Raw genomic sequence first — 23,002 nt, 5'->3', positions numbered from 1 at the left:
TATAAAGGATAAAATCTTTGCCGGTAATGAATGTGGTTTTAATGTCAACTCATAAACAGTTGAGCAGCACAAAGTTGCTAGTGCATATTTTTTCTTCCTGTATGTTTATGTACGAGCATGAGCATGTGTGTTAGTACCGAGTTCTCCGGCAGATTTAATGTCAATGTTGTCGTATCCGCTGCCGATGCGGACGATGATACGCAGAGCTTTAAACTTCTCCAGGTCTTCTCTCATCAGGGTGATGGTGTGGTACATCAGAGCTCCTACAGCTTCGTTAAGGACCTGGAAAGAAATTCCTTGTATGAAAACACCAGTGCGTCTAAGTCCATTTGAGTGTATACAACACATACTGCATGAACCCAGAGTAAATGTCAAGTAATCAGCATGTGTTTCTGCTGTTCTGTGCCAAGTTAAAGCTTTGCAGTAAGCGTCTGCAGCCAGAGCTCAGAGTTCACATTTATAGGCTTTTTCATTATCTTGATTAAGGGTTTTTTTTTTTTGTAAAGGTGCTGTTATTCTGTCTTCATATCCTGTTTTGGAATCACGGAATTTCCTCGAAATCAAATACAGCAGAGTTTACAGAGATTGTCATATAAAATAGGTATATCTCTCTCTCTGTGTGAAAAGTGCTTTCACATAGCCGTCACCTTTTAATTGGCCCTCAGTTAATCGTCTGATCTTTTCCTAACGGTGCCAGCCCTCCGCTTCATGTGCGTGAGAGAGCATGAAAATGACATGCGGTTCAATTACAGTAAAGAAGCGCTTTTAATTACACAATGAGGTGGCTGCTTACTAGAGAGCCAGAGAGAGAGCTGGAGAGAGATAGCGAGCGAGGGAGAGCCATCTGTTTCTCCCACACTGTGGCCTACTGAGCGCGCTCACTGAGAGAGTGCGCCTGGCAGACACCCAGAACAAGACGTAACCCTGCCAGACATACAAACCCATTTACAATCCATAGTGGCTGTGGCAAGATCCAAGCCTGACCCACATTTTAAGTTTGCTCTTTGTAGTCTTTTTGCTCTTCTTCAATTCTTTCTCTGCATCTTTTTTTCATTTTCGTATCCCTTTGTGCATTTTTTACAGCTAGTGTTAAAGGTTCGCACATCGCCAGTGTTTTAATCTTTATTTCATTGCAGATTCTTTTTGCTGGAAATCTCCGGAGCTTATATTGAGTTCAGGCAATGCTGGTGGACATGGATTCTTAATTGCAAAATGGTCACACCCACTGCTATAATTGTAGTCACAATAATTAAATAGGCTAAATGAGCTATATTTCCATTGTGTTTTGCATTTAGATATTGTCACAGTCAAAATCCAAATGAAAACAAACCTTTTTCCAATTCACTTGCTCATAATGATGGAAGAAAGAATACAGTCTGAACATGGTATTAACTGTAATTTTTCTAGATCAAACATGAAACATTCTTCACTATACATTATTAAAACTAGTTCTGTTGTGTCCATGTTAGTGTGCTCTCATTTGTACTGAAAGGTCTCAGGTGGATTATATACTATAGTCAGTTAAAGTGGTATTTTATATAATTTTTGTAGGGTTTATGTGAACAGCAAAACAATCAACATCATCTAGAAACAGTAGGCTAAGGTTAAAAGGATTTAGTAAACTGTAGATACTAGATTATGTGTATTTATCATTTATTCGGGCTAATAAGGCTAGCAGGTACCAAGTGATTGGTTTAAGAGTAGGTACTATTTACTTTAGATAATATTTGTCGCATCCCAAATTTCTGAATCGATGTTTTAAAACCTAAAATGTACTTTCTTCTTGGTACCAAGTCTTTTTCAGTTACTGAATCCAATCTTGTGTTTTGCACTTAAGATGAGTACATTTGCAGTAATCAGCTGATTAATCCATTAGTATGTACAATTTTCAGTCATTTTTCAAGCAAAATGACATCTTATTGTGGTTCTGGGCTGTTGACTGGACAAAATAATCAGATTTATGTCACTTTATGTCTCTGGAAAATTCAAATGAACATTTTATGACATTTCATAGACAAAGACTAATTAGGATATCAGTTAATGAAAGCAATAATTAGTTGCAGACCTAACATAAGGCTTGTTTGGATCTGGGATTGTCTAACACCAAACACCACAAGCTGACTTGTCAGTCGTGACAAACACATCCCGAAATACACACCAGAGAGGAGTGTGTGAGATTTTTCTAACTGACAAATTAATATTTGTGTTATGTTCCTCTACATTTCTTGCTTTTTAAAGAGTTTTACTGAAATATAATTTTATTACTGAACTGTCCTTTGGAGAAACCACCTGTTTCTGCATTGGTTCTACATTTAAGTTTATGGAGATGACACAACTTTCTGGGTTCAACACTCACGGTGAAGCATTTCTTCCAACTTCAAACTCAATATTTCCGCATTCACAAAAACAAGCACAATCTCAATACATAACGACAGTATGACACTTGTCTACTACATTAAGTGTGTTACCTTCTCGTGGATCTCCTGTGTGGACTGAGCGTCACAGAAGGCCACGGTTGCTACGTCTTTCAGGATGGGCATCTCTACAGTGCAGTCGCGCCCATCCAGCAGCGCCACCAGGGGGCGTGGGTGCATGGGCCCGTTCATAATGGGTGGCCTGATGCCTAAAGACAAAAAAAAAATAAGGAACAAATTTGAGAAAAGTGGTCAGAAAACAGAATGTAGATGGACAGAAAATAGTTTTCATTGTCAGTGTGGAATCAGGATCTCTTATTTTTGTGATGAAACCCCCCAAAGAGGAAAGAGAAATTAGGACTCTTTTTTTTAGAAGAAAGATCCTTTTTTTATTATCAGATCTTAAAATGTGCATTAATTTGCTTGGTCACATCTTCCAGCATGACTTAAACAAATCTATTCTTATCAGTTGCTGGCCACTTTTTATCACATATAATCTCAAACTGAAAACATGCGGTTGCTCCAAGGCACACACGAGGCCCTGCTTCATCTGCATCCCATAATATTCCTGCTCTGGACTGATGCAGTTGCTATGGGAACTGTGACAATAAGCGTGAAAGGGGGAGAAAAAAAAAAAAAAGAATTTTCCCGGAGCAGCTGTCTGTTTGCTGCAGAGCTAATTCCTGTTGTGTGAGGTCATGTTTCACAGCTGTTTTTCTCCTCATAACTTTAAAATATTTTATTATTTCAGTTGAATTATCACTGACTTTTTGATTACATTCTCTGACTCTATGAAACAGGCAGTAATTAGGAAGATGGATGAGGCAGGTATTGTGAGTAGGCTGGCAGAAGATAGAGAGTAATTAAAAAAAGAGAGATTTCCAATCAAAAAATTGCCCTCAAACGCTACTTTCTGTCGAAAAAAAAACAGCCTGATAATGAGGAGTATCCTTTTGCATTTTATCCTGTTCACATTATTTTAATTAAGCTGTCATATATTCATGGAGAATGTAAATGCTCGCCCCCACTGGCTGCTGAGAGTGACTCTTGGGAGCCACTTGGAAGGAATGGGGCGGTCCAGACCAGAAAACAACTGAACATGCAGCCTGAAGCTCTAGCTTATATTTCAGTTGTCATTTTTTAAATTTAGGTGCATTATCCTCCTTGCCATACCTGTACACACATAAATTCATCAAGTCATATCCGTACATATCCATATGTAGATTCATCATGCCTGGTATATTGCTTCTGTGAGACCTTTATTATTATTATTATTATTATTATTGCATCTTATTTTTCAGCCATGTTGTACTTTTTGTAATTCTTGTCCTGCTTCTTTCTGCATTCCTCATCTATATCCAGCTTCTGTAACGTGAATCTGATCTTATTTGCAAGAAAACTGCATATGAAAGACATGAAAGCGTCACTAAAATCAGTAGTAAAGTCAGTAGACGGGTAGTTAATGAGTGCAATTCTCATGTGGGGTAGAGATGTGTGTCAAGCAGACAGACAGCCAGCTGCTGAAACCTGACTGAGCTCCTCCTGCAACCTTTCCACAGGATATTTTATGAAATCACCTCTTCAGATTAAACCGTTACCCTGAGACTGCTGCAAGGCTTTACAGGAGCCTAAGTGGCATTTAACAAGGCGGATGTGCCAGATGACCCGACCAGCGGGTTTTTGTTCAGGTTTGACAAGAACAGCGGTCGATGAAGGCTGTGTTTATTAGTTTTCCTTGAATATTCGCTCCAACTGCAATCTTCCTGCATCTCTCAGTTTCTCTCGCCACATCTGAAGGATTAATCATTCCAGATCACTGGCTGCCATACTGACTGAAGCCCACGACGACTTACAGTCAGATGTCGTTTTAGTGGAAGATCCAGGCGTTGTGTGTGTGTAATTGGGATTCTTTGACATCTTAAGCTTTGACAGCCTTCTAAAAACACAGTCGGTGAAGTAAGTGCAGAGTTCTGCCTGTTTCTGCTGATGCCGACTCTACCCATCACTCATTCCTGACTTTTTCCCCTTCTGAGATGTGCAGGCTGACATTTCCAATAAGCAGTCTCCTCTGTCATTTCATTCAAAATATTCCTGCTGAAACTTTACAGACTTGGATGGCATGCACAGTTGACCTTCCCCCAGTTCGAGCCTGTTTTCCATTTGCATGGACTGACATTGTGAGAAAGAGGCAAAATCAATAAACCGGTCATTTGAAAATTCTGCATTCCAGAGTCTATACGATATTCTGAATGCCAAGGATCCTTGAGAACCATGCTTGTGGACAGAAGCTTGGCAGCTACGATCCCACAAATTAGTTTGGAAAATCTGAGAAGACTAGCTCTCTCCTCTCAGCAGCTATCATTAGGAGGCCCTCAAGTGGAATAAATTAAAGGAAAAATCACTGCTGGACTCATCTCACACATCTTAATCGTCGATGTTCAATGCTTTACAGTTGTGTTTTTTTTAAATGGCACATTGCAATTTACAGATTTGCTTGCACTAGCTTCATCTGCTGGATCTTTCTGCATTAGTTAGCAGGTTTATCTTTGGATGTGAGAGAAAAAAAGTGTGAAAATGTTGGATGTACAATTTAGAATGATTGGAATGCAACGAGATTTTCATTTTGTGGTTGCATTCTGCTGTTTTTTCAGTTTATTTCTTGTTGCATGACTCTTTCAGTTGGTGTATAATAGATTTTTTCTCAGAGATGCCACTGCTCTTTGATTTGGAGTGACATCTAAGCCTGGCATTTAGCTTAGACGTAATTACTCAAGCTCTGTCGGCTCTCTGATGTGACATATCGCATCACCTACATTTGGCTAGATGCTAGCCACTGTTTTTGTGGTTTTTATTCCTTCCATCTGCTCCACTGCAGCACTACTCTGACTAGAAGGTGAGAAGTGTGTTGTACTGGGCAGCTCCCAGGAGTGAGTAAGTGTATGAATATTATGAATAAGACACAGGGGGACACTAAAAGAAACATGCAGTAAATCTACTAGGACACTTTCTCATGTGAAATGCTGTTGCAGAAAGTAAATTGGGTATTAGGCTTGAACTGCAGTCCCAGTAGCTTTCTCTGGTTGTTGACTGAGACTGTGTGCATGCTTTGGGAAATAATATATGCAGCGATTACATGCAATTCAGGTTCATGTTTCAGTGTGCTGCACTGTTCAGGGTTGAGCGGTGACAGAAAATAAGCATTCAGAATCCACTTGGAGAGCACAAATGAGTGTGCATAACATGGTGAACCACGAATAATTGAAGGCACTTCTCAGATTTTGAGAATTTGAAATAGTAGCATGTTTTTTTTCTCTTTTTGTTTGAAATAACACTTATTTTCAAACTTGCATGCCCACATTTCCTCCTGCATGTTAGATTACACACAGATCCATTTTAGTGTGACCATAATATTAGGATGAGGAGTTTAACACGGATACCTTCAGCAGAGTTTGTGTCCAACCACATGTTGGCTCAACCAGATTCAATCTCTGAAACTCATCTGAAAATACTTGCAGGAAGTGTCGAGTGCATGACAAAAATCCTGTTTTTTTCCCCGGCCTTGCTCACAGCATGTTGTGTTGCTGACAACTTGTCTCATTTAAATTGTGCTCTATGAAGATAAAAGCATTTCCTGGCTGCTCTCACTGACAAAAACAAAATTGAAGGATAATAGATTGCACTTCTGCAGCACTCAGTGGCTGCACTGAAGCAGCTAACAACTTAGCTCAGTCCATCACTCAATTTCTGTATTGTCTCTTTATCTGCACTGTCAGATTACAGCATGAAACCTGATCTGATGAAGCAGCCTCGCATCGCGGGAAGACCAATAAGGTGAAACTCAAATCCAGCTCACAATGCCTTATGTGGCCTAGCAAAACATTAGCTTTCCCTAATAGGATTTGCCTGGAGGCCTCTGCATTTAAACATCAATATAAAAATCTATGATGCATAGCTGAGAAATTGAAATTCAACAACAGCAAAAAAGAGTCTTCAACGCTGCCTCCTCGGTGCAGTTTTTTTTTTTTTTTTTCCTTTTTTTGGCTGACACACGACTAATCTTTTACAAGATTTCATTTGAGTAGAAACACTTGGGAGCACGGTGTGATTCGAGACGGGGGTGTGTAATTAAACAGACGCGATTTTCACTTCTTCACTTCGCTTCACAGATCTCGTCATTCTAGTTGGTCGTGCAGCCGAGTGGCGGTTTTTGGAAAGTGGCAGAGATTCCAGACATTTCTCCGGCTCACACTTGGTCGGACCGAGGGAGGAAATAGCTCTCATTCCAGCACCATGCATGACCTTGGGAGGACCGGCACTACTGACTGCTGAGTAGTACTATGTGATAAAACACTGCTCTATTCGCTGTCTCTCCCCCGCATGCACACAAAACCACGGCGCTACACTGTAAATATTAATCCACTCTCTGTGATTTCAACAGATGCCCATTATTCCTTGGGTCTCTTTCATTAGATGTATTTTCTCGCTTTCCACTCACATTAAACACTCATTAAATCCTTTATTATATTAAATAATTGCCCACTCTTTTCTCTCTCTCCACTGAAACTCTAAGCCCTCATCTATTTCTTCTCTCTCATTATATTAAATACTCTCTCTCTCTACCCCCCATGGCCCTGGGGTTGGGTGACTGCTCCGAGCTCTCACTCTGCAAACAGGCCTCTCTACAGCCAACGGGGTCACAGCTTCAGCTCCGTTCGTGCTTTCCATCCAGCATTTCTCTGCTGCAACTGTACTGTCATTTAGGATCTCTACAGACATTTTGAGGCAATGCAGTAGAAATGTTTGCAAGCAGTAAAAGTGAAAATTTTGTTCACTAAAAAAAAAAAAGCAAAACAGCAACCATCTGTACAGTGAGTAGTTTGTGCTAAAGGAGCTGCACCAAATGACATCCCGGATATGAAAATTGCATCATTCGCAAATTTTTTAACCAGACCAAACTGATGCTAATGCCGTCTGACTGACATTTAGAGATGGAAAAAAGCTTCTGCCAATGACTGCTGGGACTGCAGAGCGAGAGCCGGTGGGAAAGCCCTGCAGCCTGCCTGTATCCAGCTGTCATTGACCGGCTCACCAGAACAGCTGGATTTTTGTCCCCAAGGAAGGAGACGGTGCTTTCAGGCTGTCAGTCAACAAAGACGATGACAAAGTTCAGCTATTTTCGTGCATTTTAAAACGTGCAGGTCACCGGGACGTCTGCCAGCTTCGATAGAGAGCGATCTGCCAGAACAAGCTGCAGGGGTCTGGTTTGAACCACAGCAGCATCAACATACGTTCTTATAAGAACATTTCCAGAGCATCTGTGGGTCCACTTAAGTGTAATAAACTTGTAGAGCTGACGTAATTAGGAGACTAATTAAGTTAGCTCAGCATTGATTAATCCACTTTTTTTTGGATAAACTTTTGATAAACTTATGTAGTTCCAGCTTATCAATTCTGAAAAATCAATTTTTATGTCATTTTAAAATTCATATATTTGTATTTTTCAGTAATTGGAAAAAACAAGACATCATCTAGGATATAATTTTTCACATTTTTCTGACACTTCATAGATCAAATATGAGTGATGAGAATAGAGCTAAAATAATGATCTGTTCCTCAAGTTGTTACTCAATGCAGTAATTTAGGCTATTTGCTGCACAAATATCCAGAATTTCTTTATTGTGAAATATGAGGATTTGGTACTTTTGTTATTGTCCATTGAAAATTTGGGGGTTTTACACTCAGCCAGCCAAAACAAGACATCTAAGACATCACTGTTGGCTATTTTCTATTTTCTGACCTAATTTTTTTCACCAAAGAAATGAGAAACCAATTAGCTGCAGCTTTCTTACCTCTCACTTGCCAGTTTCTAGCGCATAGACCTTTCAGATTATATTCCGATCCAAGCGAGCACTCATTCTACTTCATTTGAGCCCATTCAAATGGCAGTTCAAAACATTTTCAGTTGTTGCCAAATATACCCACACAACTGGCAGCTGTTTTTGAACATTTTCTCCACTCTTTAATAAGGTCAGACGGCTTAGATTAAATCTCTTTTCAGTTCCTTTCTGTCTGAAATGAAAGTGAACCCCGGCAGATGACATGTTCACATTTCAGCTGCGCTGTTTGTGTTCGAGGGAGAGAAAGGGAAGGGAAGAAAAGCTAGGAGAGCGTCGCTGTCTGCACCTGTGATCAGTCAGCCGCCCGCGACTGTAGGAACCAACCATGGAGCCACAGAGCGGCTGATTTATAACGTCGCCGGCTCTCGTGGCATGCAGCAACATGGCGTGGTTTAAAAGCCCCTATGTCCTCCTCTTTCACCCCCTCAGTGTTGATCTCACCATCCCTACATCTATTGTTGCCTCACTTTCAGATCTCCGTCTCTCATTTCAGTCTTACTTCCCCAGGCTTTCTTTATCTCCCTTGCCATTTCCTTTTTTTTCCTACCCCCCCCATCCCGTCCATGTCTCTTTCATATCATCGCTACATTTATGGGCTTTAAAACGCCCGAATATCCAGGTAGAAAGCGTTCAGGGAGATTGATGCTCCTGCACTCTTGATTTCCTCCTGTCCTCTGTCTACCCACACTTCACTTCCCAGGGAGGAAAGAGGAGAAGACATCTCCCCACCACCACCAGTCCCTCCCCACCACCACCAGTCCCTCCCCACCACCACCAGTCTCTCTCCGCTTCATACACTCTGCCCCACCCAGATATACAGAAATACAGGTGCACACTCAGCACACCAGTCCGCGCTGGTTGACGTGACTAATATACAGTGATATATGAGACATACAGGTGCTTACACCTAGAAATGATTGTCATGCAGGTTTCTCACACACACACACACACACGCACACACACACACACGCACGCACGCACGCACGCACGCACGCACACACACACACACAGACACACACACACACAAGCTCTTCATTGGCAGGTACAGTGTCAGCGAGGTAGTACAGGTTTGTCAGCTTTTGTTCCCATTATAAAAGACACCAGCAGCAAAACAGATGAGGAGATACAAAAACAATCGGCTGCAGCTTGGTTATAGAAGTCAATTCAGAGTTTTCCAGCTACAGTTGGGGCTGAACAGCTGGTGTATACTTAAAGATTTCTAAATTTATAGACATAGGAGGCAAATTGAGAGTAGTTATGGTTTAAAAGGACAATTTTCTGCCTTATTGTCAAAATACTGCACAGGTTACGATAAGCTTTACACTAGATGATTGTGGAAAAGACATACAATACTGCAGCTTTTCCACAGTATTTGAAAGCATATAATTTCTGTTGGAAAAAACATATTTTCTTCACAGCTTTTCATTGTGAAATACATGTTTTTCTACCTGTAGTTAACATTCATGCTATGATTCATGTCACCACTGCACTCTGCTGATTCGCAGGTTGTCGTACATAAAAACGGCTAAGAAGTACTGGCTGAAACAATACTCACACTACAGGAAGTACTACGTTTAAAAACAGGCTGTAACTGCATTTTTGTATGGCCGCCAGCCTGTTTTATTGGATTAACTGTTAATATGCAGATAGAGAGAGAGAGAGAAAAAGTCACAATCACTTTGAAGTTTCAATTGGATTGGGGTCAGTTTGGGTACTCTGGAGTAAATGTGCACTCATAATGGATTATTAAAGCTATGAGGCATTTATTGTGTTTAGATTAAGGGTTCCCACACTGCAGTTCAGGGGCCCATAGGGGGTCTTTGAAAGGTTTCAAGGGTATTCCCTGGAAAAAAAATTAAAATTGTATTTACTTGTTCCGGTTATTAGACTTGGTATATACGTCAATATGGCTTATCTTTGATGAAAAATTGAGGTGCTGAGTTTACTGGGGAGTTTTAAAATGATGATCACAGAAGGAAACTGCGGCATGAGCATTTTAGTGAAGACATTAGACATAAATTTGTTGTGCAGCTGAATCGATAAGTCATCTGCAGGCTTTAAACACACTCACCTGACTCTGTTGACATATAAATAATCACAACAATGCACAGGCTCAGGTAATTAGTGCTTTGTATTAAGTCCTCATAGTTAAATTACACCCTACCTACTAAATGTTGTTTTGGGATGTGTCTTTGTAAACCTGTTATTTTCTTCTTACACCTGTCTAGTCTGCCATGCTTTTCAATCACATTTGGTAAAAAATAACCACCTGCTTATTGTCATGTCTGACAAACTTTCAGTTGTGGCTGATCAATCTCACCCTTTTAGCTAAAGCCTTTTCTTATATGCATTATACATAATTGGCCAATGCTTTTAATGGCTGTTAGTTCCACAGTCTTCTTGCTTTCTAAGTGCTAGAAATTATACCTGCCTCCTTGCAGTATAAAATTCAGCATATATACAAGTGTGTACAATGTGCAGTGATAATAGAGTCACTGTTTAACCTTCCATCCAGGATCTGTAGTGACTTGTAATCTGATGGTACATTCAAGTGTCATTGGGTTTCTCTAAGCTGACACCACGTCAGCACTTGAGCAGGCTTTCTTGATTTTGTCCTTTGACATTATACAGTGTCTCCATTGAACCTCCTGATGGGAAACTGCCTGGAGCAATTAAGCACAATCAACGCCGCTCTTCACCTTGTAATTAGTCCTTAAGACATTTTCTATCAAATACACCAAACAAATTAGTCTTTGCATAATAAATGAGATTACAGTTTTAGTCTTTTATCCGGCAAATCTGTTTTTTTACACAGCGGTGGAGAGATGACTGACATCTGTCTGCTGCTGATTCAGGCCTTCGTAATCCGATCAAACATGACCCCGCGCACAGATCAGAGGACCTCAGCCTTCTGAAACATGAATCAGTGCATCTATCAATCACCAGGAGCTGATTTTACAGCGGTCGTTAAACCATCCTCACCATGTGCCGAAAGCAAACTCAACGACCAGATCGGTGTCGCGATCGCTGACCGGCAGAGATTTGCGCACGAGCATCTTAAAAGGACGAACCCCCCTGAACCATAATTCACAGTCGTTATTCCTGTGACCTTGGAGTCTCGAGCTGCTCGGGCGGTTATGGAGAAGATCTCTCCCAAAGCGAGAGGGGGTAAAGAGAAAAGGGGAGGGGGGTAAATAGAAAGATCAGAGCTGCAACTTTAATCTTTGATGTCATCAAGAGACACAGCCTGCAGCCTGTTGATGACATCACGATGCAACCCGGGCCTCTTTTGGGGGAAACGGCTCCACGAAACTAAATTTACGTGACCACAAACGTGCTGATAATCCAGCTGTAGGGTGGATGATCATTTACACTCACACCCTCTGTCTTCCTCATCCTCTTGCTCCACACCCGACCCCCCTCCTCACCCACCCTCCCCCCCGTCTTATTCCTAGCAGCCCTACCTTTATCCCATTTTCTAGAACAGTCTTTTCCAGCCCCCATCATAAGGTGCACCCATCACCTGTGCGTGAATCCGGCTGAGTGCATGCGTGTTTATACTTGAATATGTGTGTCACTCCAGTTCCCTTTATGTGTGTGTGTGTGTGTGTGTGTGTGTGTGTGTGTGTGTGTGTGTGTGTGTGTGTGTGTGTGTGTGTGTGTGTGTGTGTGTGTGTGTGTGTGTGTGTGTGTGTCTGCGTGCACGTGAATTGTGTGTGCGTGTGTGTGCTTCGGTGAAGGCAACCACTCTCCATAAAAGAATCACAATGAAAGGGAAATATGTGTCATGTCCTTGCTAGCCCTCGAAGGAGAGAGAGATCTATTTCTGTCGCCACAAATGGAGGTGTTCAAGCAGCCTTCAATAGCAGAGATTTGCCTCTTCACACACACACACACACACACATGGACACACACACACACAAACAGCTTTGGAGAAAAGGCTAACCGCTCTTGTGTGACAAGAGAGGCTGAGCGATATAAAAAAAGATAATAGAGTGAGAGAATTAAGAAGAGAAGGAGTAGGAGGGGACGGAAAAAGGGAGAGGAAGAGAGAGGAAGGGGGAGGGGAGAAGGAAGGCAGAATAATGTACACTGAGTTCACAAATATTGGCACACACACACACACACACACACACGTAGACACGCAGTTCCCACATAAAAGCAGAGTGCTAGTTGTTTACCTAGAGGCATGCCTTTGTTGAGGAGATGAGAGCTTCCCATGGTGTGTTCCCCAGCCGGCCAGCACACAACACAAACCTACAGTCTTCACACAGCAGACATGAACAGGAATCCAGTCAGCATATGGCGGCTGTGGCCAGCTACCTCGCTTCCCTTAGTCCTTCTCCCAGCCCCTTAGTGACAAGCATACACATGTGCTCCCCCTCTTTTCTCTCTCTCTCTCTCTCTCTCTCTCTCTCTCTCTCTCTCTCTCTCCCCTCCCTTCCGTCCCCTTCGCTCGGCTGCTCTCTCTATCTGTCTTACCCCTCCCTCCCTCCCTCCCTCCTTCCCTCCCTGCTGTCTCGAGCTACCTCCCTCCCCTTACTTTCTCACTGTATGTTACAAAAAATCTCTCTGTCAACCCCACAAAAAAACAACAAAAAACATCATGCACAAACATATAATGCAAGGACTGCTGCATTTGTGTGAGTGTCGGGACAGGACAGTGTTAAAGAGATGGTGGGTGAACACAGAGTGAGTGTGTGAAAGAAAGCAGGAATGGGGAGGAGCTAACGCTGGCCAAAATTCATCTTTTGTTTCCTGAAAGACTACAGGGGGGAAAAAAAGAAGAAGAGTTATGCAATTACAAGGCTGCAGCGTAAAGAGGAAAAACTGGTTCTTGGTGATACTTGGAAAAGTGTACCGAAGTCAAAAACTTTATCATAGTAACGGACAGTTTGTGCTTTAATAAGTAATGACAAAGCCAGATTTAATAGTTGTTTTTGTTTTTTAATTGCAATTGAAATCCAAGTGGCTTTGTTTTTTGAGGTCATTCAGATTTGAATGAACTTTACTGAGCTGTGGACATTGAAATTCACATTTAAGTACTAATTCATATTTTGATTTTAAACATTTCCAACTATTACCATTTTTTTTCATTTTAAACATCCATTTTCTAATGCCACTAATGCCATGCATGAATACAGATGTACTGGTTTTATTTCACTTAAAATAAGTTGGTAAACCTCAACCATCAACATTTTTCGCTTAACAGCTGCTTCTGATCATATTGTAGATTGATATAAATCTAACTTCAGAGCATTTTTTGATATTAAAATGAAAGCACACAAAACTATTAATATGTTTGGGTTTTTTTTTTTCAATTTGCTCCTGTTCTGATACAGATCATTTGATATTTAGTATGTGCCAATACCTGATAGTGTTTTCCTAGGTCATGCAGACTTCAGGTAGGTTAGTTGCAGTACCTAATTGCACTAACAGGTGGAGCCTCTTACTGTTTGATCCTGTAACAACTTCCATGTTGGCAAACATGGAGCATTGTGGCATTTAGCTTGTAAACTAGAAAAAGTCACTAGTCCTGTCAAAAAGACCAATGGGCAAGTGTTAAATTAATATGGGATTAACAGTTGTTACATTCCAGTAGAACATCTGATGGCTATTTTCACAGCTTTTACTCACATTTTTGTGACAGTAGGTGTAAACAAAAGATCAGCCATATGTTTATGACAATACCAATCAGTTAAAAATTGCTGTGATTTCTTCTTCTTATTATTATTATTATTATTATTATTATAAGAGAAGTGGTCAAATCTGTAGCTGATTATACTCAATATAATTTCCAAAGGTTTTCAAGGTTTAAACAGATGTAAAGTAAATCCTCAGGTACAAAAGTTCAAAACACTGTTCTGAGCTCTAAATCTTTAAATACATTAAGTATTGTATAATATGTGAGCCCTCATTTAAATCATAGCTTTCTTTTTTTTTTTTTTTAACATAATCTCACTAAAAATGCAGTGGTTGTGGCTTTTATGTTCATTTTCAACAGATGCAATTTTCTCATTTCTAATCTCATATTATGTTTTCTAATTGTATAGTAAAGCATTCTGTTAACTGTGAAACATCAACATTGCAGTACTAACAGTAGTAGACAGGATGCTCTTATCTGGGATGTGTCATGGGCTTTATAGCTGTATTGTCATATAATAGTACCTTTGTTGTGGATGTAAATATCCAGTCAAACGAATGTGTCTTTAATCAGACAGTCTTTTTCCTGTGCTGCAGTATGTAATCTGTAATCATTTGCCTCTCAAACGTTCCATCCCTGTGCTTTCATCTGGTTAGACCCTAAATACCTGCTCGGGCTCTTTCTGTTCCTGCAGTGGGGAGGTTCTCTCATCTACACATGGCCACTTGATAATCACAGTGATATAAGCAGCCTCAGACGCCCCCCCTAACTGCCAGGGCCTAACCTAGTTTAACAGCAACGATGGTTACATCACATCCTCACTATTGGTAAATGTCACAGACAGCCAGTGGGCGAGTTGTTCAAATTCAAAAAGAGGCAGAGGGTCAGGGAAACTGTTGTTTTCAACGCTGATGGTAGGCTGACGCTGGACCTTTGTTGTATGTTAATCACCCCTGCCTTTTCCCGCATCATTCCTGTCATTCACTGCTGGGTCCTTTTCTGAACAGAGTGAAAAAAATAAGCACTGTGCTTCACTTTGTGGTTTTTTTTTTTTTGTTTTTTTTTTTTTTTTACTTTACAGGTGAACACAACCAGACATAGGAGCTGTAGCTCGGGGCCGCTGCTCTTTCTATGATTAAATAATCCAACTGGAATTTTTCAGCCACTCCTCTCCAATTATTGGGATGGCACCATATCTTACCTCACTCACATTGGAGTCTCTGATCATGCTTGATCATGAGCAAGGGTACACACACCACCAAAACCACTGACAGGTGAAGTGGAACAGTAATCATCTCGTTACGGTGCTATGTTCTGCTGGGAAACCTTGGTTCCTAGCATTCATGTGGATATCACTTTGACATGTGCCACCTACCTAAACATTGTTCTGGACCAACCACACCCCTAGTACCTCCCTAACGGCAGCAGCCTCCCCCACAGGACAGTGTGTCCCACCATGCTGCAAAAAGTGGTCAGGAAATGGCTCAAGAAACACAACAAGAGCCTGAGGTGTTTACCCATTTGCCAAATTCCCCAGCTCTCAATCCAATTAAGCATCTGTGGGATGTACTGGAACAAGCCCAACTCATGCAGGCCACACAGCAACCCTAGGGGTGAAAAGGATTGGCTGACAAAGTACCAGTGTGAGACACCACAGTACGCCCCCAGAGGTCTCGTGTCTATTCTCCAATGAACTGTTTTGACGTCACAAGGTGGAAGATATCAGGCAGGTGGTTTCAATGTCGTGACTGAACAATGAGAGAGTTCACATGAGGCATGTTTTATCCTGCCACATGTGAATTGGTGTATTAATTTGATGGTGTCATAGTGGGACAGGACAAGACTCATTCATTTCTCAAATAATAAATATGCAGTCCAACAGAACAGTTGCGTACCATTTCTGACCCGTTGCCAGTATATTGTAAATTACAATTGAGGAAGCACATTTGGCCAGCTTAACACATTACAGCCAAATGCTTAACCGTGCTCACAAACAAGAACAAACCTGATCCCTGGCACTATTTCTAAATGCACACCCAGCTGGCACTGCAGCACTGAACAGTGGCAAAGTGTGACATTTTAGATCTGTATCTGAGCAGCAGCGGAATGGTGAAGTGGTAAAACCTTGAATGTTTATCTAAAGCTTGATATGAAATCACTTTTTGAATTGCAGTTAAGAATGGCAGCCACTGTGAATAGACCAGAAGGTCTCCCTAGCATTTATAGGCTATATATAAAAAATGGTCATAGTTTCTGATCTAAAGAGTGAGGCCAATGCAGAAGTGACTTAGAGCTGCATTCTTTGCAAAAAGAAGTACAATTGTATAGAAGCCTGACCCTATTTCTTACTTGATTCATTTCTTCATTAAACTTATGGTCTCAATCGCTAGTTTTACATGTACTTGAATGCAGCGTGGTGTTCATTTTGTAAGTTTTGGTCCCGTTTAAGGTAAAATAAATGGTAATGCAGGGTATGGCTCCATTGAGACTGCCATGTGACTACTCTATGGTCACTACCATAAAAGTAGTCCACAAAATAATGGGTGATGTGACAGCAGCTGCACCATCTTTTATATTCAGTCTGTGTTTGTAACTTTGCAGCAGTGAATAATTGTGATATCTTGTTCTTCGTTTTTTTTTTTTTTTTTTTTAACCTCAGCACCATGAACAGTCTAAATTTGCTTATGATCATATTCGAGGCAAGAAAAAGTCTCTGGAGCGTAAATTATGTTCGAATCACAGCAGCTACTTTCATAATTTGTTAGGGGATTAGGAGATTTGTGAGAGGTAATGCACTGAGTTTTGCTCCACATTGAAGAGGATAACACTTACTGTTTGAACAAGAAGCACTCAAGCAGTGTAATGTGTTGCAATAATAACCATGATCTGTTTAACTCAAAAAAATATGCCAGTTCAGTGGCTCAACTGATTAACTTCTTATGTCACAATTATCTGTATGACCCTTCACTCACCACCACACCACATGAGAATACTGTTCAGCATCTTAAAACACTACTTATAACAATACCAGTCGTGTGCTTCAGTTCTCAGACCAAATTCAAACTGACAAGCTAGGGTCAACTTTGTGAGAAGCCACAGATACATTTATCTTGTTGTCAAGGCCGATGGCAACTTCCCAGCAACTACCTCATACACGCAAGAGACAAATATTCCCAGGGATATAGGAGAAGCAGATTCAGTCCTTCTAAATAAGGATGGAGACAAGAGAAGACAGCACAGGGATACAATATCTGGACTGCTAGAGCTCCATAGGGAACAAGGGAAATGGGGATAGAGTGATCGGAGGGAGGAAGAACAAGTGCTCCTTAGAATGAAGGAACAAGTAATGATTGGTCGACTATTTAAGGGCACTTAAGACGCAAAACATTGAAATTAAAAGGCAAGAGCAGAGAGAAATGAAAAGCACTGGATTGGAAGATTTTAACACCTAACATTGTGTTTATTTAATTTCACACTTGAGTCTTTCACGTGTTTGAACACAGCGGCGATATTCACAAGCGTTTTGTGTAAGGCTGGGTATTAAGCAGTCACACCCCTTCCCTCTCCTTATCACTCCATACCCTCTGCTTCCTTCTCTTTTCTTTCCAATTTCTCTCCTGCTTCACTCCCTCTACCTCTCTGTACCCATCTGCCTTCACCTCCCTTCTGTCTGCCTCTCCCCTCCTTCTCCTCTCACCTCCTGCTCCCCTATCTGATCTGATCATCTCGCTTTCTGTTTTCTTTCCCTCTCGATCTCATTCCCACTCCATCACCCCCACCCCACCTCATTCCTCATTCCCGCATCTCTTTCACTCTCTTTTTCCATCTCAGGCTTTCTCACCATACATCTCCACCCTCCCACTCCTTCTTTTTCTCTCTGTAGTCACTGCAGCGTGTCTAATGGTTCAGCTTCTTCTCAGCAGATCCACCACGCGGAGGCCAGGCGAGCAGCAGCCCGACTAACGCCTCCCCAACCGCTGGCCTTATCTAGACTGACAGCCAACTAGACCTAGAGCTATCGTTAACACACACGCACACACACCCACGAATAATTACCAGCATGCACGCCGGCACATGCACAAAGATACAAGCACATTACAGGCACAGTCACCCAAGCAGTTGCGTGAAAAACGAATGTACCGATACAGATAAACGAAATGTAAAATAATGCTGCTGCACCCAGGCGTGTACACACATACAAAAAAAGCAAATGCATGAGACGCTGGAAGGTGTTCACACAAAACTAAACGCACACGTACTGTAGCTACAAACACACACTACCCATCACAAGGGCAGCAAACATGCAGATGCAGGCACAGACAAACACACAAATTGGATTTATGGATACTGACAGTGAGCTGCGGAACAATGTGGATGGCTTTACAGAGGAGAGAGCAGATACTGCAGAAAACTAGCAATCTAATCTACTGTAGGCGGAGGTAGGTACCGCAGGCATTAAGAATCTAACGTGTGGAGCAGATAGAGGTGAGGGAGGGAGGAGGAAGATAGAATAGGAGGAACCAACAGGAGGGATGGAGAGAGAGGATCAGATTGCTGGAAAAGAAATGAGAAGGGAGAGAGGAAGGTGGATGATGAAAGGATATATGAAGTATAAGAAGGAAAGTTCATATCAGTGACATGTTGAGAATTAGCCACCTACATGGTGGCTACCCTTCTCTCTTGCCTTGCTTACGAAGAATAAAGGCAAAAATTTGTAAAACCTAAGTAAAATGCAACAGTGCAAGGTCTGAAAAAGTGATATTTGAAATCTGTGGTCAAGATGACTAAATCACAGTCAGGAGAGATTGACATCACCCACATCCATAGGAAAGAAGCTAATGTAAAACCTTTAAAGGTGCTATATGTGATTTTCCAGAACCACTGGATGTCACTAGTGTTCCAGTATCTCAGACCAAAAGAAACTATTGTGTTTTCCACACTGCCATCCTCCCTTCACTTTCATTTACTGCCAGAAAATATCCTGCACTTGAGAGTGAACAAAAAATAATCCAGCCAGAACCATTAGACCACACTAGTGTGTAAAATACATTGAATGGCCAAGTGGTTGCTAATTCAAATAACATTATGTTCAGTTGTCTGCCTCTCATTTGCTCCACTTCATGTGTATCTGTTTCCACACGTTCGAACCATCCGGTGCACAGATTGTTTTAGCGCATGGACGGACCAGAGGAGACCCATATGTGGAAACAGACACACACAGACTGGAGCTAAATAGACACAAGTGCAGAAAGGAAAGCAAAGGAAGAACCACAGAATACCTGTGGAGCTGAGCTGAAATGATATTATAAGAGGTAAATACACACAATCAAAAAAAAATACTTGAACAACTGAATGCTTTGGACTGCGTTTTCCACTTTACATTTCAGTGTGGGAAGTCACTCTGAATGTGTTTATACACTTGGAGAGCAACTCAGGTGTATGAATATGCAAATGTGGCCAGACCGGCTATGAAAACAGAAAAGCAAAGCTGAAAGGGAGTGTAGCCATTATTACTCCACTATATCTTTACATTGCAGGTAGTTGTTTAATGTTAAATTTCTGATAAAAATCTTGCACAGTCCACCTTTAAACAAATACTATCAACAATGATTCAGGGGTCGGATTTATGTCGAGTATTTTTTACTTCAACAGAATTACATCATTTCCCTGAAACAAACAAAGAGTTTTATTATTCGTTAAGCTGCAGATCATATTCCCTATTCATTGCTAGTCTATGAAGTGGTGGGAAATGTCCATCTGTTATATTCCCACTCCTTTAAAAGCAGAAAAATTCCCCACCACGACCCAGGAATATATTAAACAACTCTGATTCCACTTTATGGGTGTTTCCCTTTCCTGTAAGCTATTTTTTGTGCAGGCAAAAGGTCTGCAAACTTACAAAACAAAGCCTGAAGTCCATGCTAAAGGGAGTTATTTTCTTTGACAGAAAACTGTTCCTTACCAGCTTGAAATGCCTAGTTTGAAATGTAGACTTTTCTTCTGTTACATGTCTACGCCACCATCTAACACTTTTCCATAATGCCTGCTTCTCGGTTTATTTGGCCCTTAAACGGAGATTGAGCAGCTTCTGTGTCTGTTTTGACCATTATAGCATGTAAACGGGTTCTAGTAGACCAAAAAAAGAATACAATTCCGAACCTGTAAATGTGCATATTATGGGCTTTTTAGAATCGACAGCCATGGTATTTCTTTTGATCAATTAATCACCCGTTTCATATCTAATATATAAAGTTTCATAAATCTGTAAGGAAGAATCACTGCATGCAATACGAATCTCAGATGAACTAAACTTTTGACAGCATCTAATCATCATACATAATGACCTACTTTTAAGTGTGGTCATCAAAAGGTACCGAGCTCTACTCTGAAGCCTGTTAAATGCGCTGTCGACAAAGTCTTAAAAATGAGAAATGTCAACAATAACTTTTCAAATTCGTCACACAAATTATAGCCCATTGCTGTTGTTTTTAATGAAATCACTGTGAATTTAGAAAAGGGCACAAAAATGCTCCTTTACAACACAGTTTCCACAAAAAGGCTTTATGAGGAAATTTTCCATCTTGCATTTTTCATAAAATTGCTATTTAAAAAACATTGATGGTCACAATTAAAGACTAACCACTTGTTTTTTTTTGATGAATTTCAGCAACATGTCAAACCCCTCTGGGCAAAATCTGTCTTTAAAGAAGCAGTGATATCCATTTCTCTGGAAATTTCTTCATGAATAAACAAAAATCCTTCTGTGACACACAAATCAAAATAAACATATTCATATATTCATACAGTCACACACAAGCAAGCTCTCACACTGTAACTACACGCACACAGAGTTTTTTCTCCCTTATTTGGCTTGGCACAGAGTTATCTCCTCAGAACCTAAATACAGTACAAAGCCAAGGTGTAAGCGCAGCCGCTGCTATCACATAAACCCACACATTCACACGCAAATTACACACAGGAAGTACTCGATACGGGGCCAAAAATACATCACAAACCTTGCATCACCTTCCTCTCTGTGTGTCCACTGCTCCACTTTGTTCCAAAGCTGGGTGGGGGCGTGGGGGGGTGTGGCATGCAGCAGATAATGGGCCAATTGTAAGTGATTACAGTTAGTGCCAGCCAATCAGCACAGCCTGGCACTGGCCCGCAGCCAATAGCAATATGTTCACTGCAGCTGGGGGGAGGGCGCTCGCACTCACACAGGAAAAGAAATGTGGCCATGATGTGAAACTGTGTAAGAGAGATTTACTTGGTGTAGTTGTGGATTGGGAGCTGTGTTAAAAACATCTCGTACGACTAAAGTATGGAACAAATAAGATGCTCCATCACAGGGGTCGGTCAATAATTGACTTTTAATTTCATCACATATTCTCTTCACAGGTTTCACCTTTTATTTTAGGTGAGTTTCCTTAAATTAAATCACAGATAGGATTCCAAAGAGGAATTAAGGAATTTTTAAAACATAGTGACCTCATTTTCACAAATGTCAAGCCATTTTCCCACCCCCAGAAAATGTATATTTCTGATATTGAGCATGTATTTATTAACTTTTTTCTCTATTGTAAATTCTAAGTAATGTTTGGCGCTTTATGAAAAACAAGATGTGAAAACCTATATTTCTGTCTTTTTTGAAAATACAACAAGATTTGACTTGAATATGAATGTGAGTTATACCTGTGCACTACACTGGGGATACAAATAACATTTTTTCTTACCATCAACTAATCTGATGAGTCATTTTTCTGTTTAAAATACATGCACAATTTCCCAGAGCCTGATGCGGCATCTTAAATATTTATTTCATTTATCAATTTATTTTAATGTAATGTTTTTACTGCTGTTGCTCATAAGCTAAACCTTACCTTTGTGACTATATATATGTATATTTTAAAAACTGGGTGTACAATTGCTTGATTTCTTGTCGTCACATGAAGTGCTGAGTACACCTTTGAATGGGTGCTGCTCCAAAATGTAAATTTAATTTTCAATTTAGCCAGTTGTGCACAGACAGTTTTTGAGTGGTGGGAAATTCTTCACCATTGATTTAATCCACACTCTTGTCAGTGCTGAGATACAGACAGTCCTGTGACCAGCGACTATGAAAGGCAACCTTAAAGTGCAGCTTTATTTAAAAGACAAGATGCCACAGATGACAAGAGAAAGAAGAGAACAGGCTGCTGGAGGCTGGCATTCACTTGAATGTCCAAAACTCCAATATTTGTTGTCTAAGAAACTGTTTCAGGCCACATGGCAAGACAGACAATCAGTCATATGATGCTCTAGATGGATAACAACATTCCACAAGCAGCGTCAATAGCCTCATTACCTCTCTGTGTTACTGACTTGTGATTTCTGGTCTATGACTCCACTGCTGATCTGCCCTTTATCTGTTCCATTATTGTACGTTCGTAGTTGTTTCATGACGTCCATTCTGATGTAGAGTTGTCTATTTATATGATGTACTGGGGAGGATCTTGAGTAAATTTATTATTGATGTTTACCTTTCCTTTTTGTTTAATGTTACCTACTTGATTTGTACAGTTGTGTCATTGTTAATGCAGGGTTATCTTCATATACAAACTGTAAATCTAAGAATTTTGAGACTGTGGTTTTAGCCCATTCCTATCCCAGGATTCCACCAATTCTATATAAACAAATTTTAGGATATATTCCTCCTTTTAGTATGTGTTTTAAAGTTGTAATTTCACTGAATTCTATTTTGCATCTCAGTAGTACGTGAGGGTATGCTGATTAGTTACCACTTTCTATTAAAGATTTGCACAATCATTGCAAATAAATATACAATTGGGAGTGTGAGGGAATCTTTTTTTGAAACTTTTGGGCACACTCATCCCTCATCTATGCATCTATCTTATTAAATTGATGTGCAAAGTACGCAGTAAATATTTATTCCAGTATGTTATAATGAATAGATATGATTCAATGAAATACTACATGCTATGTTTATGTTTTTGTTCAGTAAAGATATTAAAGGCATGCAACAAAACCCCCACTACGTACACACA

The 23,002-nt window shown here is 40.6% G+C and overlaps 1 protein-coding gene across 2 annotated transcripts in view; it reads right to left on the bottom strand.

The window, feature by feature from the left end:
- LOC111580478 (C-terminal-binding protein 1) overlaps nucleotides 1–20,996 on the bottom strand; it is a 32,885-nt gene extending 11,889 nt beyond the window's left edge. Inside the window, exons 1-3 of one of the 2 annotated variants that reach the window (XM_035956338.2) lie at nucleotides 20,972–20,996; nucleotides 2,469–2,623; nucleotides 138–282 (exon numbers count right to left, since the gene is read on the bottom strand). In XM_035956338.2, the coding sequence (XP_035812231.1) occupies nucleotides 138–282; nucleotides 2,469–2,623; nucleotides 20,972–20,978 (307 nt within the window). In that variant the 5' untranslated portion in view covers nucleotides 20,979–20,996. Of the gene's footprint in view, nucleotides 1–137; nucleotides 283–2,468; nucleotides 2,624–12,492; nucleotides 12,713–20,971 lie in introns of those variants that run through there. The other variant, XM_023288234.3, reaches the window with a different exon arrangement.
- Between the last annotated feature and the right edge of the window lie 2,006 nt (nucleotides 20,997–23,002).

The sequence above is a fragment of the Amphiprion ocellaris genome, chromosome 13 (assembly GCF_022539595.1).
Source record: "Amphiprion ocellaris isolate individual 3 ecotype Okinawa chromosome 13, ASM2253959v1, whole genome shotgun sequence".
In the NCBI taxonomy this organism is placed as follows: domain Eukaryota; kingdom Metazoa; phylum Chordata; class Actinopteri; family Pomacentridae; genus Amphiprion; species Amphiprion ocellaris.
This window is presented reverse-complemented; position numbering and strand designations above follow the sequence as displayed.